The sequence below is a fragment of the Neopsephotus bourkii genome, unplaced genomic scaffold (genome assembly GCF_033783945.1).
Source record: "Neopsephotus bourkii isolate Nb327-2 ecotype Australia unplaced genomic scaffold, CSIRO-AGI_Nbou_v1 NB_359, whole genome shotgun sequence".
In the NCBI taxonomy this organism is placed as follows: domain Eukaryota; kingdom Metazoa; phylum Chordata; class Aves; order Psittaciformes; family Psittacidae; genus Neopsephotus; species Neopsephotus bourkii.
In genome coordinates this window covers 1,745,451-1,762,764 of record NW_026900865.1, presented here as the reverse complement: position 1 = coordinate 1,762,764, position 17,314 = coordinate 1,745,451, and the positions used below count along the sequence as shown (strand labels likewise).

Here is a 17,314-nt window from a genome sequence, read left to right as displayed (position 1 = left end):
TTCTAAACTATGTGTGCAGTTGAGTAATTTAATGTTCTAAATTTACCAGTTGGTTTCTGAAGTGAGCCTTTAGGGGTTCCATTGAACTTTTAAGTCTAAATCTTCCTTTTATTTAGTAGTTTCTGAGAGCTGGTGGGGGGAAATATGGCAGAGTGTGCCTTTACAGCAGCGTTCATGACCAAAGACATCAGACTACTCTTTTCCAGAGAGAAAGCTAATTTTCAGTGTGATGTCTTAGTATGTTCAGACTGAAAATGTGCTTATATCTTCAAGTGGCAGCATGACTTATGTATAAGGTTTTGGGCATAAGCACCTATGTGAATGTAGGTCACTGTATAGACTCATTACAAGTACAGTATGACGGTTAATTAGCATCTTGACACATCAGTGTATAGTTATGCAGAATTAGTTGCATTGGAAATTTAGAGTTAGATTCTGTTTAAACACTGAGTTTTAATTGCTATTTCAAATGAGCTGTCTATGCCAGCTGTCAATCCAGAAAGGCATGAGCTTTTTGTAGGTCCTGTGTCATATCTGCCAGCATAGGGCAGATACCTCAAATACCCAAAGGCGTTTCAAATGGCAGTTGATGCCTGTGTTTAGGACTGCATGTTCTGTATTCCCTTTTGTACAAGTTACAACTTGACCAAAGTTCATTTCGTTAGCCAATTGTCCTATTAGAAAATTAATATTAGATGAATATTCCTGCAAAAAAATACAGGAGTAACCAGACAGGTATGACTTTAAGGCTATCAAGGCAGAAAGCAGTTTCATTTGGTTTTGATGGGGTTTTTTTCCTATTGATCTGTATTGTGTGTGATGCAGAATTCCTTCAGGAATATCCCTTCCTTAACATAGCTGTTGTATAAACATGGGATTTCTATGTATTCGTAGATGCTGCTTAGACATTGCAGGTTGTCTTCTGACTTCTTGGAGAGGTATGGTCTTGACATTATATCCATAGATTCCAGAGGCATAGAAGTATTAAGTGGCTTGCTCAGAGTTGCACAAATTAAGATGTGGGGAGAAAAAAGTGAATAGAGGAAGAGGAAGAGTAATTGAATATTCTTGGACCTCAGGGAACAGTAACTTAAACATCAATCTTTTCCATCTGAGTCACATGTCAGGAAATCCATTAAAAAGATTGGAACAGAAAGCAATCTCCTGATATTTCAGTTTTCTTATTATACTTTTTGTGGTAGGTACTGGTGATAGAACAGAAGAATGAGGATGGATCATGGCCAAGAGGTCCTTCAACTCCCAAGTAAGTTGAGAGTTTTAAGTTACAGTTACTCACTATAGCTTAACTATTTTCATGTTATTTTACTTAAAAAAACAACTGTTTTTTAAAGTGGCAATTTTAAAGTTGGCCTTCAGATGTTTTAGCTGAAAACATAATGAGTAGTGTATTTGTTGTAAGTGCTGCATACTGTAAAATACGACATGGTGAGCTCCTGCATATACATTGCTTAATTTTCTTGGTTTCAGCCAGTGATATACATTATTCTGCTCAAAAACAGAATAAAGGTTCATAGTAGAAAACTGTAAAACTTACTTCTATTTCTTTAAAATTAATGCAGGTGTATATATTTATGATTTTTCTTCTGAGTGTTCTCATGGGTAGCTTGTCCTTTTATCTTCAGAGCCAATATTTACATATAAATATTATTTAAATTGCAGTGTACATTACCAGCATGTTGCTTTTGTTCTTTGTTGAGCTGTCATCAGTTAACACAGTACAACGTGGTTTTTTCCTTTCTGGTCTGCCTGCTACCGTTATCAGTAATACCTTGGTATGGCAAGTGGGTAGAAAGACTTGAGTGTGGTTTCTCCAAAGCTTTTTTAATGTTGTTTTCAGGATCTGTATCATGTTCTATTGGTTTCCAGTAATAGCTATGACTAGTTATTAGAAAACTGACATGATCTCAGCCCAAATAGTTAATTGTGGTTTTTTTCCCTTTGTTGGCTGGCTCTTGAGCATATTTTTCACTAAAGGTTAAGTTCCGTATTCCTTTTTATATTCTGCATTCATGTAATTAAGGTTCATAGTGGTTATCAAGCATTTTTATAGCATTACTGCTTATCATTTGAAGGACAGAGATTCTTTATCCTCGGTGTTTTATCTCAACCATTTTTATTAGAAACACTAACTTCTATTAAGTTGCTTAATGAAGTCTGAGTTCAGTTTTGCTTAGCAAGATGTTATGAAACAAAACATTGGGAATGTAAAGCAGCAGGAAGAATGGGATGCAAAATACTTGTAGTTTAATCTCTCACCTCAAAAGCATCTAGCAGAAATGTAAACTTGGAGTCAAATTTTAGATGTAGAGTTTGAAGATTAAAAGAATTTAGATAATCGAATGTCGTGGGTTTTTTTGGAAGTTTTGGTAGGAAGGTGTTCTCGGTGATGGTACCTGCTTTTATTCTGCCATATTTCCATTCCAGTTGGAATGGTAGGCAATCAGAAGCAGTATATAAATTAAAGAATGTCTCCTGGAAGTCTTTTGATCTAGGGACAAGTAAAATGGTAATTGCAGATACTGGTGTCAGAGGAGGCTGTAAGTAAAGCAGAAAATGAGGATGTATATTTTCAGTGTGAAGCTGGGGTATGTTTGTGAGGTTTGGCAGCTATCAGAAAGTTTGACTGAAATTTGGTATTCAGATGCACTATAGTAGTGGAAGGTTTGCAAAGGTCAGTGGATTCAAATAGAAACTATCAACACACAGTAATAGTGACAGGTTTTTACACCTGTTTAAAACTTTATGAAAAAAAATAATAAATATTTAAAAGGGTAGAAATATTAAACACTTGATTTGGGGTCTTCTGTGTGAGGTGCATTAGTTTGTCATCACAAATAGTGTACGTACGGAGGTACCTTCCTACAGTCGTGTCATCGGTCACACCCTTGTCTCGCACTACATCCCGCTGAGGCTACTTTTTTGTAGTGCTTTAGAAAAGTAGAAATTGTAAACATAAATTCTGAGGCCAGGGAATAAAATGCCATATTTAGAAAGGTCAAATATAGAACATTGGAAAGGATGGAAGGTATATAATGCTTGAAAAGGGCAGGATCATTTCAGAAAGTCAGCTAAGCTTTTCACAGAATCACAGAATCATTGCAGTTGGAAGGCACCCCTGGAGATTGTCTACTCCAGTCTCTTGCTCAAAGAACGGTCAGCTAGGGCACGTTTCTTGCATCTTTGCCCAGTTAGGTAATGACCAACTCCAAGGATGAAGGCTCCACAGCCTCCCTGGAAAACCTGTTCCACTGTTTTGATAGCCCTCACCGTAAAAACAAAATTTCTTGCAGTTAACTAGAATTGCCTGTGCTTCAGTTTGTGCCCATTGGCTCTTCTCCTTACGGTGGGCACCACTGAGAAGGGGCTTGCTCCATTTTCTTTGTTCCCTCCCACTGGCTATTTATGCAGATTGAGAAGTTTATTCTGGGTCCTTCTCTTCTCGAGGCAGAACAGTCCCAGCTCTCTGAGCCTCTCCATAGGTCAGATGCTGTCAGATTTGAGGCCACATTCCTGGCTTCTCACTGGACTTGCTCCAGTATGTCCCTGTCTCTCTGGTACTGGGGAGCCCAGCACTAAGCACAGCATTCCAGGGGTGTCTCCGGAGTGGAGGGGAAGGGTCACCCCTCTTGACCTGCTGGCAATACTCTGCTCAGTGCAGCCCAGGAGGTTGTTGGCTGCCTTTGCCACAAGGGCACATTGCTGGCTCCTGTTCTGCTTTTTGTCCAGGAGGACCCCTGGTGCTCCTCTCTCAATTTGCTTTCCATCTGGTCACTGGCCTTTACACCCCAGTGCATAGTGGTGCCTGGGGTTGTTCTTCACCAGGTGCAGGCCTTTGCATTCCCTTTGACTGAACTTCATGCGCTCCCTGTATTACTATCTGTTTAGGGTTTATTATCCTTGTTTTCATATTGTTTGTTTGTTTTAAATGATGGGGGGGGGGGGATTTCTGCCAATGTTACGAAGTTTTCCCACAAGTATTGAAATGTGTTGAAAACTGTAAGAGCTACGGATGAATTCTGTTCTTCCCTATGCACAGGATTTAACAGTGTAAACAGCCTTAAACAAGCAGAAAGGCTGCACACCTCAGAGTAGGAAATGTTCTCTAAGAAACAAATGAACTTATTGTTAGGTCAAAACCAGACCTTTATGTACCTACTCTGATTTCTTTCCATTTGTTAGACAACAGTTATACATTGACTTCTTAAATATAAAACTGTATTGCATTTGAATTAGGTTTAAATGTAAAAGCTTCAAATTTGTTTTGCAATGTTCAATCTCAGTTCAAAATGACTCGGTTCAAATACCTTCTAAAGTAATTACATGTATGAACGTGCGTAATTTAACTTTTGTCTCAGATTGAAGTAGACTTAAAACTGGCTTCAATTTTATACCTCTCTTGTGGACGAAATCTGTGTATTTTACTTCTTTGAAAGTAGTGTTCAAAGAAGAGAATTTAGATTGATAAAGGAGAACTACAGGAAAGCTTTATGAATGTTGGTTGGAATATATTTTCTTCACATGACATCTTTTCTTTTGGAAAAGGTTTATTAATAGAGCATTGAAAATAAATGTGAAAATATACTTGGGAAAATTTCCTGTGTAAAAATGTTGATCTCCTTTGAAGAGTTTAGTTCTTGAAAGGTGCTTAAAAAAATCCTGAGCATGCAGAATTCTTCTCTTAATACGGTGGTACATGTTTCAAAGCTTGCCAATGACAGCAGGAGCTTTATGCAACCACTTGGAGTTGTGTGGGGCCCACAAAAACATGAAGGTGCACAAATTCCTTTCAGTATTCAGAGCTGTTTCCGTGCTTATCTGTAAGATTTGATCAGAAAAAGAAAAATGCACATCAAGATAGTTGCATATTGACTTTCAGGGGGTCTATGTGATTAAAATAATCAGTATTCTTACATTTAAAAACAGTCTGAAACAGTGGGGATGAGCGATAATGCTGTTACTTTAGGCAAAGAAAAATAATAACTTTTTAAAGGTTACTTAGTATTCTGCATAATATCCTGGAGGGGATTTTAACTATCAGTATTAGTAAGACAACTTTATTTAAATGGCTTCATGCTGCTAGTAGCAAGTAACCTTGAACTATGTATCTTAATAATTTTTGTATCTCATCTCAACATCCATTTATGTTTAAATGAAAGATTATTAAAATTTCCATAAACTGAAGACAGGTTTTTTTTTTTAGAGCAGTGGCCTGTGATTTTTTTTGTTGTTGTTGTTTCTTTGTTTGCTTCTTAATAGTTCTATTTCTTCACCGTGATATGAAATTTCTAAGTATTATGAAGCATTTCAAGGTTTAAAAGATGGATTCTAAGAGCTGCATGTCCTGGGTGTTTTTAGTTCTGTGCCCACTTCTTAAAAAATACTTCTTTTTCATGCTTGTTTATGTGCATTGTTCATTTGTTGGCTTTCTTTCATAGTTTTTAATATCTCAGCCTTTTTATCTAATTTATCATTTTCATATTTTTAAAGGTCCCCAGGTGCATCCAATTTTTCAACTTTACCAAAGATCTCTCCATCTCTATCAAATAATTATAACAACATGAACAACAGAAAGTAAGCAATATACCTTAAAACATTATTTAATTTAATTGCCCCAGTGTGACATAAACAAATTTTGATGCTTTATAACTCCTAGCTTAAGGATTTCTATTTGTTTTGCAATATTTGGATGGTGAATGGTTACTGGTCACTATCTTATAGTATAGGTATTGTTAAAGCATGATACCAGGAAATGGAACGCAGTTGAAGATACTTGGTAGCTCTTAGTGCTCGGTAGTGTAGACGCTAAAAAGAATGTTGAGCATGGTAAGAAAATACATAAGATTCCGTTTAGAGTTTATCATGCTAAAAATACATTGTTGTTATGAACCTGCCTGAATTTAGATGAACTGCTTACGTTTCTGGTGGTCAGGTTTTCCCTTACTTAATGATGCTAAGATATTATAGCATCATACATGATATCACACATTGATTTGAGGCTGCTAAAACCAAAATACTTTAGCTGTGATGGTTTAGTGATTATAGCCATTGATTAATTATCAGCAACTCAACTTCTGTCTTAATGCCAGGAGTTTTGAAAGAGATCAGGCTGATAGGTGTGCTTGAATATTACAATAATCAGAGGTTTAGTTGAACAGACTTCTCACTTCTAAGGGTTTTCTCCCTTATACTCCAAATCAGAAGTTTAATAGAGTTTTCATATTCTAGTGGCCAACTTTGTGTGTAATTTTTTTATTGTACACTACTGTAAAAAAGTTTGTGAATATAGAAAAACATGAAATTATTTCACTTTAACAGATAATGGAGCATCTTTCAAATGCTTGAAATTAGAGAGCCGTCATCTTTAATGCAAGCTGGGGGAAATCAAAGAGGCATATTCTTACAATTCGTTGAAATTTAAAATATTTTTCCAAACATGCATTTTGTGATCAAACATGAAGATGTTAAACATTAAAAAGGTGACATAAATATTAAGTATCTTATACAGTATCTTCCAGTTAAATACTGCATTTACCTGAAATGATTTTTCCTAAGGGGTGAAGTATCACTTGTGCTTCTGCTGATTGTGAGTAGCCCCAACTCTCACTGTTGAACAGTTGAAATCCATGTATTTAACTGCAGTCTATTGTACTCTGTCAATGTGTAGTAAATAAAATATATATTGTACCTATGATTGTGTGAAAAATTATTTGACTGGAGCTTTGCCTCCAGCTGAAGACTAATGTCTCCTTCTCCCATTGCTTATGCAAAAGAGAGTTGTAGTGCCAGAACTAAGACTTAACAGTTATTTTTTCCTATGGAGCCACTGTTTTAAACTAAGCCAGTAAGGCTTTTTTCTTCTTCTTTTCTTTTTTTTTTTTTTTTGTTTTTTTTTTTTTTTTCTTTCCTTAATGTCACCTTCTCTTTAGTACTGCTGTCATTATTTTTAGGAAACACTTAGGAAACCTGTTGCCAGCTCTTGCAGCCTTTAAAGATAGCTTCTTCACTGGCTTTAGCTCGTTTATGCTGCTTTATTTATTTTGGAGCCAAATAGGAGCTTTTATAATGTAAGGTAAAAGTCTGAGGTTGGTTTTGATTCTTTTTAATTTGAGGGTTTTCAACAGAAATATATGTTTAAAAGGAAGCAATACAAAATTCAGATGTGATAAGAAATTGGTCCTTTAAAGTGCCTTAATTATAACATAAGGATTTGTAAACAAAAGACTAGACACATGGTATCTGTAGTGTTATGAAATACCATCCTTTTTCCTCTTGTAACTGAAACCACTGTATATCTGGGTGTTATGTACTCGGTGAAGTACATGGTTTTCCTTACAGTGTAATTATGCAATTATGATGAGTTTAAAATAAATATTAAAAAAATCACTAATTCATAATTCACTCCAATATGTAATAAGGAAGAATCTTGAGCAGTGCTTCTGTCAGAGTACAAGTTCAGGATGAAGTACTTCAGTGATGGAGAAGTCATATCCATTAATATACCGTGTACTTAAAGTGCATACTGTTGCATTAAGAATTTTTGGCTTCAAAAGCTAAGTGGAAAGATATATCTCTGTATTTAATTGTATTATATCATTCTGGGTTAAGATCAGGCTTCATTACTGTCTTAATTAGCTACTTAATGACAGCTTTGCTTGGAATTTATTTTCATGTTTCTGCCTTACTTTCTCTCACATTCCACACCATCTTCAGTACGATAGCGAAATTGCACATTTGTCACTTTCCAAGATCCATTGGCACCTCCATACAGACATGAGATGCTGTGACTCTAAAAGAAATACCAACTTTTTTTTGAAGATAATTTTAGCTGACAAAATTGATCTGTAAGGCAGAAAAAGGCAAACAACAGGTTGTGTAGTAATAGTCATACATGTTAGTTTTTGCAAGCCTGATTTTGCAATTATGAGAGCTTGGCTATAGAGTACAAATTTTGTTAAAGCTGTTTAACGTATCGTGTTTCTTTACATGGTGCACATTTATTTAATCCTTGTATAATTCAGAAAGTATTCTGAGTAATAGTAAACCTCAAATTGGTAAATACTTAATTGTGTGTTGAGCTAGTTGTACGTTAGGTAATAGAAACAGCTTGTGCAAATTTTGTCAGGTCCAAAGCCTTCATTTCTGTAAATATGAATTTCCATTTGGAATAAAGGATTCAAAGTAATTCGTCTTTGATATTCTTTTGCCTTTACAGGTGATCTTGTTGAAAGAATAACATAGGAGGGTTAGTGGATTCAGAGGAGCAGGGAGAGACACGCATCATTTAGGTCTTACTGGAATTTCTGTTTATTGCTGTTATGAAGCGGTACATTTCATATCACATGGTAGTTTTTTAAATTATGTGGGGAGGGGATTAAAAGCAGTTGAACAGGGGTTTTGCTTGGGAAGTAAGTGAAAAGTTGCTTTGGGCTCTTCATTTGTAACCATTGTTTCAGGCTTCTAAAATGACTTGCTTCATCATTCAGTGGTGTCAGCTTTTCAGAAGGACAGCTGGCAGCTCTGTTCACATGCATGGTATTTTTCAATATGCTTATTTCAAGAAGTATAAATGTTAATTACATCACCTGTAGAAACCGTATCTTTGTGTTGCAAATATTATAAGGAAGGTGGTTTTAGACTTTATTTAAATAGATTATAATATTATCTTTTGCTCTTTCTGCAATTATCATGAACCATAACAATGAAAGTAGTCTGTATAATGACATGGGTCTCTCCTGCTGCTTCAGGCATCACTAAAAATTGATGTAACCCATTTATGGGTTTGTTGAAACATCTAGTCACAAAAACACATTGGCTGTGCATTAAAGTCATTGAAATATTACAGAGCTCAGTAAGTGTTCCAAACTTTTAATTCTTTGCGCTCATTCTTGCAGTTCAGATTCCTTTTGCATCACCTGTTGTTGGTATATGGAATTTCCCTGTCAAATCGTGTCCTTTCTAAAGCTACTGATGCTTTTCCAAACTTCTCTGTTCCAAATCCACATTTCCTAGAACTCCCAGCTGCACAGTGAGTGCTCTGGGTTCATCAACATCTGAGAGCTGCCTTGAGGTTTAATGGCAGAGTACAGGCAATACATACAAGTAATTTCAAATACAGCAAATGCAACTCAAAATTTATAGATCTATGGATAATAAAATGTCATTAGGAATTACATCTTCAGGAACTCTCAGGTGTTCTGAAGACAGTTTATTTTTTTCAAGTTTTGCCATATTTCTTGAGCATCAGTTTCCTCTATGAGCCATTAGTGTCTTCTTTCTGTTATTGCCCTTACTTAAACACCCCATTCTGATACTACCCCTCTGCTTTTCCATAGTTCCTTCATTAACCTGTAGCAACATTCTGGAGGTGTTGCAGCAAAAGCAGATGGAAGCTGGGGACATGTTACCACAAGTTATTTTTTTCTATGACATTTCTGTTTGAATTAAGTTCATGAAGACTTGCATTGCGTCTTTACTTGCTTTTTATTGTTAGCCACTTGCTGCTAACCAGCAGTAGTACTTTGGTTTTGATTCAGTCTCAAAAGCATGAAAAGCAGAGGCACAACGTAATTTAAATGAAAATAATTCTTCCAGAAAAAATGAAGTTTGTGCACTGATAAAGCTGTACAGAGACATTTAGTTTCCTGCACATGGGAGCCGCTGTATTTTGCAGGATATGTTTTGATAAAGTATCACAGAACCCTGAAAGAAAAATACATGAATAGACTTGAGTCACGGGATGAGTATGGTAATCACTTCCTTTAAACCACTCACATGTATTTCTGTGGACCAGTACAGAAGACAAAAGAGCTCAGAAATGCTTTCCCTTTTGAGAAGTAAATTCTGATAATTTGTAGCTTAGAGCAAACCAACATTGGGGATCTATCTGTATTACAATTATCTTGAATTAAATTATCATTATGTTACTCAGCTAATTCGAGGAAATCTCACATGATCGCACTATAGCCAAAAGATACTGATTGCATTTCCTAGCTTTCTGTTGTCCCTCTTAAGGTGCCAGTTTGTGAAGGGGGAAAGCTGCAGAACAGGAAAAAGAAGGGGAGTAAATATCCCCAGGGAAAGTACATTCAGTCATTTTATTACCCCCACATCTCCTAAACTCCCAAAAGAGATTTCCCTTAACTGTGTGAAAATTATATTTGAGTCAGGTACAAAGTAGTAGGAACCAAGCAGAGCTGGAAGTAGAAACTTACTGTGCACCTTCTAAGCATGCATTTCTATTGCTGCTGTGCACTGTTGGAATGAGTCAGGGGTTGGCTGTATTGTGGAGGTTGCACTGACACCAGTGGCAATCTTGTGCTTTTTCTTACTTGCCAGCTGAGAGGGATTGGGGTTGACTGCAGTAGCTGGACTGCAGGTGCAAAAGGAGATGGAAGGTAATTTTCTCTGAAGATGACTCATGCATAGGTGAACCAGAGATTAATGTTAGGGAAGAGCTGAACCACAGAAGCAAGCTTGAAGGGTTTGTGGGCCCTCGATTTTAAAAAGTATCTTGTGTAAACTAAGGTGAAGCATCTAAGTCGGGTTTATGCTGAACATGCAAAACTGACTTTAAAATGGTTTTTCATGGAGAATGACCAGTAAAGACAATGCCACTTAGGTTGTTTGGGGGCAAGCCAGAAAGGAGAGAAAATGCATGGGTATGGAGAAAGGAAGGATTGGTAGGAGAGTCAACTATTAAAAAGAAATTATCAGATAGAAAAGTTTGACAACAGCAGTTTTATGGATAGTGGGGCTATAAAATACACAGATTTCTGAGGCCATTGAAAGAGGGAGAAATTTTCTTCCCCATCTCTTCTGATTAAGACAAAACAACTGTTATTCATGAGAAGTGAGTAATTGTGCACTGAAGAAACAAGAGTTCAGTTGGATGTAAAAGAGTGTGATGCTGTTAAGGAATAATGGCTGGAGTGTACCAGCAGGCATTTGCATCCTCAGACTTTTGCAATTATAAATCTTGATTATTTATCAGGATTGATTCTTTGCGTATTTTTCCTTGTCATTTTTAAAAATTGACTTCCAAATTTTTGTTAAAGTGGCTTCTAATGTGAATAATGCTTAGTGACTGCAGAAATACTCTTGAACTTCAGCCAGAAGTAACTGTCACACAGATTTCATTATGATCAGTGAAATAGTTTGAGTTTTACCTCTAGTTGTCTATTTGGATGTTTTTTGTTGCATCTGTAATACTACAGAGCATCTTCTTACAAGATTCATTTGCCTTTCTAACGTTCTCAGATATGCTTACTTCACTGTTTTTGAGGGTTATTCTATATTTAGCATTTGCATGATTTCATCGGGAAACAAACTGCTATAAATCTTACCATTTTACCTATTTCATTCTTCTTTAGTTTCTCCAAACAGATGCGTTATAGAGTTTTATAATGAAGTTGTTAGAAGACATTTTGCGCATTCTTTTACCTCTCAAGGCTTTCCTGCGTTTGCATGCTGGATTGTGCTGTCCTAGCAAGGAAGCTATAAATAGACTGTCTGATGCAGTGAGGCAGCTATGCCACAGTGGCCTTGGAAATCTCAGCTTTCACCTGTAACTGCATTCCCATTCCCACCGACCTCACTCTTGCAGTAGCAGGATGCAAAAGGGACATAAATGATTGATTGCTGCTGGTGGTGTCTAAAATCTGAGTGCATTAAATTTGATGGGGCAATGAAGAACAGAGTAAGCTGTGAAGCTGCTCCTATCAAAAAGGGGTAGGGATATACTGATTGCAGTTACTGCAGTACAATAGATTTTGCTTTTTTGCACAGGTGACTTTCAAATTGAAATGTTATTGCCAAAGCTAAATGTGTCTTTAAATTATTGTTCATAGAAGTTACTTTAGCATTTTTAATGATTTAAGGTTGTAAGGTACTTGTATATATTGAAGCACTATAGAGTACGTGTTTACATTGTGAAAGATGTTTCTTTTTTTTTACAGTGTGAAAAATTCAAATTATTGTCTCCCATCATATACTGCTTATAAGAACTATGATTATTCAGAGCCAGGAAGACACAATGAGCAGCCAGGCCTGTGTGGCCTGAGTAACTTGGGAAATACATGTTTCATGAATTCAGCAATTCAGGTATGTACTTTAGAATGAAATAAGCCTGTCTTATGACTTGGAAACTAGTGTCTTGTGGTTTTTTGTCATGTTTGGAAAATAATTAATATTAAGAAACTATTAATTAGCAGGATAGGATTAAAAGTGAGGAAATAATTTCTATACTAGAAAAGTTGATTTACATAGGTGCATTCATTGTTTCCCCTGGTTTTGTATAGTGATCAGTGTTAGAAAGCTATTTGACAGCATTATTCATGAGTGAACCATAAAATGGGACTCTTTGCTTTTTGTAATGATTGCTATGCATGCATGTTGCAGAAAGTCCATTTTGATTTTGAGATGTGGTTGAGTAGACAGTAATGCTGAAGTGTCAAAAATAGATGACCAGTGGTTCACTAGCCCTTATTTCTAACTAATTACCATGTACTTCTAGTGTGTAGGTTAACATTCAGGGAGCCTTTGAACATACTTCCTTTTGATCTTTCCCTTTTGAATAGATGCTATTTCAAGGATGAGATATTTTACAGAAATATATAATAGCTTTTTTCTTTGCTATGATTGCAAAAGAAATACTAGTATACCTAATATTATTCTTACAAAAATAGAAAACCCCTTTATCCTTTTAAGTAGAAGTTGCAGTGGTAGATTGATTAATGATCAGGAAAAAATAGTTGTTTTAATTTGGTTTTGTTTAGTTCTGGAACTTGTGTTTTGTCTTCAAAGCAGTCTTGCGTCAAAAACGTGGAGAGTGTATTTAAGTTCTCACTCACATTTTTTTCCTGCTGAGTATAAAGATACTAGATCCTAATCGAGCATGCTTCAGAGTTAATCTCTTCCTTTGTCATCACAACAGTTTCCAACTTATGTTTGTGATTTCTTTGGGCAAAATGAAATTTAAAAACAAAAAAGTATGTCTTATTTAGATATATATCCTGTATATAGTCAGAGAATAATTTGGGTTAGAAGGGACCCCAAGATGATCATGGATCCCACCTCTTCTGGGAAGAGTCTGGCTTCACCTCTCTGTAGCCTCCCATAATATAGGGGCAGACAGCCATGAGCTTTCCCCTTAGTCATGTCTTCTTCAGGTCAAACAAATACATATGCCTCCCAGCCTTTCCTTGTATGTTTTTCTCCAGCCCTCAACCATGTTGGTGGCCCTCCTCTTTCTTACACTGGGGAGCCCTAAACGGCACAGTGCTGCTGTTGCAACAGCAGTCTCACAGGTGCCAAATAGAGGGGAAGACCTGCTTTACTTTGCTTCTGGCTACTATTGCTAATTACAGCCCAGCTTGCAATTGGCCACCTTTCCCACAGGGATGCACTCCTGGCTCTTCCACATTTTAACAGAAAAGGACCATTGGGTCATATTATGGAAAGCTGCTTTGTTAGCCGGTCAGCCCTCAGCCTGTAATGGTATATGGGGTTATTTATAAGTTTGGAATATATGTATATATAATATATATATTCAGTTTATTTTTGTTTCTAAAAATGTTTTCATGAGGATACTTAAAGAGAAGTTGAACAGTGCAGGAAGTAATTAATTTTATTCTTTTTAGCGTGCTGCATGATAGCTGGCTAAACCAGAAGGGGGAGGGACATGTATTTTGCAGCATCCATTCTAAACAAAAAAGCTATATGTAACCTCTCTTCATTTCTGAATTGCCTCACTATGCCACTGTGAAGAAAAGCAAAACAAAAGCCAAGAATATATTCGTGTCTAGCATATAAACAAGAGTTGTATTTTAAAAGTTGAATTAAAAGAATGTTCTTAGTGAATAGTGGATTTTTTTCTTATGATGCCACACTGTTCTTTGGGCTAGACTGATTTAAAAAAAAAAAAAAGGATAATTTTGATTACTTAAGCTTTTGTTAAACTGGTATGCATGAATTTGCATATATGTAGATTTTAAAGTAACCTTTTAGGGGAGAAGTACAGGCATGGGTTATTGCCTGTAGGAATCTTACACGGCTTGACAAACTTGCTGCAGTTCACATCAGTATCCCATTGTGATACCTGGATTTAATTCTTAAGTCTGTATTCTAAATCGATCAGCTTTGACTTCATTGCTTTTCAGTTATATCTGGGGAATCAAGTGTTCAAATAAACTCTGAGAAACAGTAGTTGAAATTAAAAAACAGGATCTTGCTGATTCACAAGACAGACCTCTGGGTAAGAAAATTAGGTGATTACTGGGCAGAGCAGCTTTTAGTTTGGCATGGTACCTTTAGTACGTCTTTGATGGAGTTTTTTCAAATGCATTATTTGGCAAGGAAGTGTAAAATATCTTTCAGTTCCACCTACAATATCTCTCAAAGAAAGTATTGTCCAGAGTTTAATGTTACTGAAGAAATCCATGGAAGTGCTGTTTAGTGATAGAATTACATGTTTTGCTTTTAACATTTCTCTTATGCTTTGAGTTCCACTGTCTTCTTTTTTCTTGCCACCGTCAACTTCTGCCTTTTTCCCAATTACACCAAAAGCATACATTTCACTGCACTAATTTGCCTTTAATTTCACCTCCGACTGTTATTGGAGTAACACTGGATTATTCTGCCTAGAGATGTAATACCTCCGGCTGACTCTGATCACATTTGATCTTGTTTAATCTTGGAGGCAACAAAGGGAAGGGCCTGGATAGTACATGGGTGGCAGAGTAGGGAATTCTGCTTGGGCATATTAGGTGCTGTAGGCTTTGACCTGGATGATGGAGCAGAGTGCACCCTCAGCAAGATTAGAGATGACGGAAATCTGGGAGGAGGAATTGATACACCAGGTGAGTGGGCTGTCCTTCTGAATGAGGGACTTCAGCAGGCTGAAGAAACGGGCAGACAGGAAGCTCATGAAGTTCAGTCGAAGGAAATGCAAAAGCCTGCACCTGGTGAAGAACAACCCCAGGCACCACTATGCACTGGGGTATAGAGGCCAGTGGCCAGATGGAAAGCAACTTGACAGAGGAGCATGGAGGTCCTCCTGGACAAAAAGAATAACATGAACTATCAATGTGCCCTTGTGGCAAAGGCAGCCAACAATCTCCTGGGCTGCACTGAGCAGAGTATTGCCAGCAGGTCAAGAGGGGTGACCCCTCCCCTCCACTCTGCACTGGGGAGACAGCCCTGGAATGCTGTGTTTAGTGCTGGGCTCCCCAGTACCAGAGAGACAGGGACATACTGGAGCAAGTCCAGTGAGAGGCCAGGAACGTGGCCTCAAATCTGACAGCATCTGACCTATGGAGAGGCTCAGAGAGCTGGAACTGTTCTGCCTGGAGAAGGCTCCAGAGGGAACTCCACAATCTGTATAAATAGCCAGTGGGAGGGAACAAAGAAAATGGAGCAAGCCCCTTCTCAGTGGTGCCCACCGTAAGGAGAAGAGCCAATGGGCACAAACTGAAGCACAGGCAATTCTAGTTAACTACAAGAAAACTTGTTTTACAGTTGAGGGTTATCATACAGTGGAATAGGTTTTCCAGGGAGGCTGTGGAGCCTTCATCCTTGGAGTTGGTCATTACCCAACTGGACACGGTCCCAAGGAACGTGCCCCAGCTGAGCCGTCTTTGAGCATGAGATTGGACTAGACAGTCTCCAGAGGTGTCTTCCAACCTCAGCTACTTTGTGATTCTCTCATCTGCTTTGGTTACTTACTCTAGCTTATTTACCTTATTAAGGTGTCTTTCTTTGTGATTATATTTTAAAAGGCAGTAATTCAATATTGTTTCATATTTTGGTTGTATTGAAACTTCCTGTGGTGATTTTTTTCAGATTCTTGTACAGGTGTATTACGTCTATCAGTCTAATTTATTTCAATGCTAACACTAAGGCTTGAATTTTACTATTAAGGCTTAAATGACTGCTTTTACAGATATGATCATTAAAAAACCAGGAAAGACAAAAGAGAGCTAGCTTGCGGACTTCATGAAAATATATTATGCATGCTTGAATCTGTATCAAGAAAAAAAAAAGAGAGTATGTGGCAAGATGTTTTATTCACATTCACTGATGTACCTGCCTGTCTTCTAAGCTGAAAAAGTTAGAAAAAAGGAGTCTCATGGAGCGTTACTTTGCTGCCACCTGTGGATGTTCCCTGAGTATTGCTTTGCCCTTTTGGAAGGATGCCCATGGTTGGAGCTCTGTGGGATATGCCTTTCTTTTTTCTTTTGCAGAGAATTCATAAAGTTTTTGTTTTGTGACTCCAGAATAGGAGAACAATGGAAGTAAATGTTTCAATTAAAACCACTTTTTCCACACACACGCATTCTTATTTTTGTTTTTTTCCATCAGTATGATAACATATACTTGACTTTTGAATAACAGCTGCTGAGAACTTGCAATGGCTTATTTCAGGAGTTTTCTTTCTCCTGAAAGCTGATTAACAGTTACTAGTGGCAGTGAGTTTATCCAGACGTCATAACGTCTTTCTCCAAAACCTGAAATGATAAAGTTTTCAGTGCTCTGTTTCAGTTGCCATAGACATACAGAGTTTGAGTTAAGAGGTATATTAGCTTGAGCGCTTTTCACCATGCCTGACGCTACTTGCTTCAGACAAAAGTAGGATAGGCAAGTGTAAAGTAATTCACTTTCTCCTATTGGATCTTTCTTTCAGTTGACTCTTGGTCTTTTATTAGAAAGCTGAAATTTTTAGCTTGATTTCATGATCCTGCTGTCAGTTCATTTCCCCAGTTCACTGGCATAATAGATAATGATGTTTTCTTTGTTTCAGAATTTTATTTTAATCATCATTTCTATGTAATACCGCTTACAGGAGGTGAATAAATGTTTCCTTGTTACCTTAGCATCATAGGATAATTCAGGTTAGAAGGAACTTCAAGAGTTTTCTAGTGTAACCTCCTGCTTAAAGGAAGGCTGGCTCTGAGTTCAGACCAAGTTGCCCAGGGCTTAGTCTAATTGGGTCACATATCTCCCAGAAGGCTGCACAGCCTCTCAGCTCTACTGCTTGACTGTTCTTACAGTGAAAACTTTTTTCCTTGTATCCTTACCATTTCTTTGTTCATGTCCCTTGTTTCTTGTCCTCCCACTGTTCATCACTGTGAAGAGCCTGGGTCTGTCTTCTCTTTAACTTCTGTGTAGGTACTAGAAGGCTGATGTTGAGTCTCCCTGAAACAGTCTCTTCTGCAGGCTGAACAAGCCCCAGGGCTTAAGCTTTTTCTCATGGAGCAAGTGCCCCCAGGCCATTTACTCTCTTGGTAGCCTTCTTTCT

At 37.3% G+C, this 17,314-nt stretch overlaps 1 protein-coding gene across 15 annotated transcripts in view; it reads left to right on the top strand.

Annotated features, from left to right (window-relative positions):
- USP15 (ubiquitin specific peptidase 15) overlaps positions 1-17,314 on the top strand; it is a 60,319-nt gene that overhangs the window by 29,416 nt on the left and 13,589 nt on the right. For 5 of the 15 annotated variants that reach the window (XR_009724747.1, XM_061348529.1, XM_061348520.1 and 2 more), the window contains 3 exons: positions 1,203-1,264; positions 5,509-5,592; positions 11,976-12,120. Coding sequence is in view for 9 of the 15 variants with exons in the window: in XM_061348529.1 (XP_061204513.1) it covers positions 1,203-1,264; positions 5,509-5,592; positions 11,976-12,120 (291 nt within the window). In the remaining 6 variants the exon portion in view is untranslated. Of the gene's footprint in view, positions 1-894; positions 939-1,202; positions 1,265-5,508; positions 5,596-6,336; positions 6,498-6,536; positions 6,605-11,975; positions 12,121-13,673; positions 13,879-17,314 lie in introns of those variants that run through there. The other 10 variants (XM_061348530.1, XM_061348521.1, XR_009724748.1 and 7 more) reach the window with 9 other exon arrangements.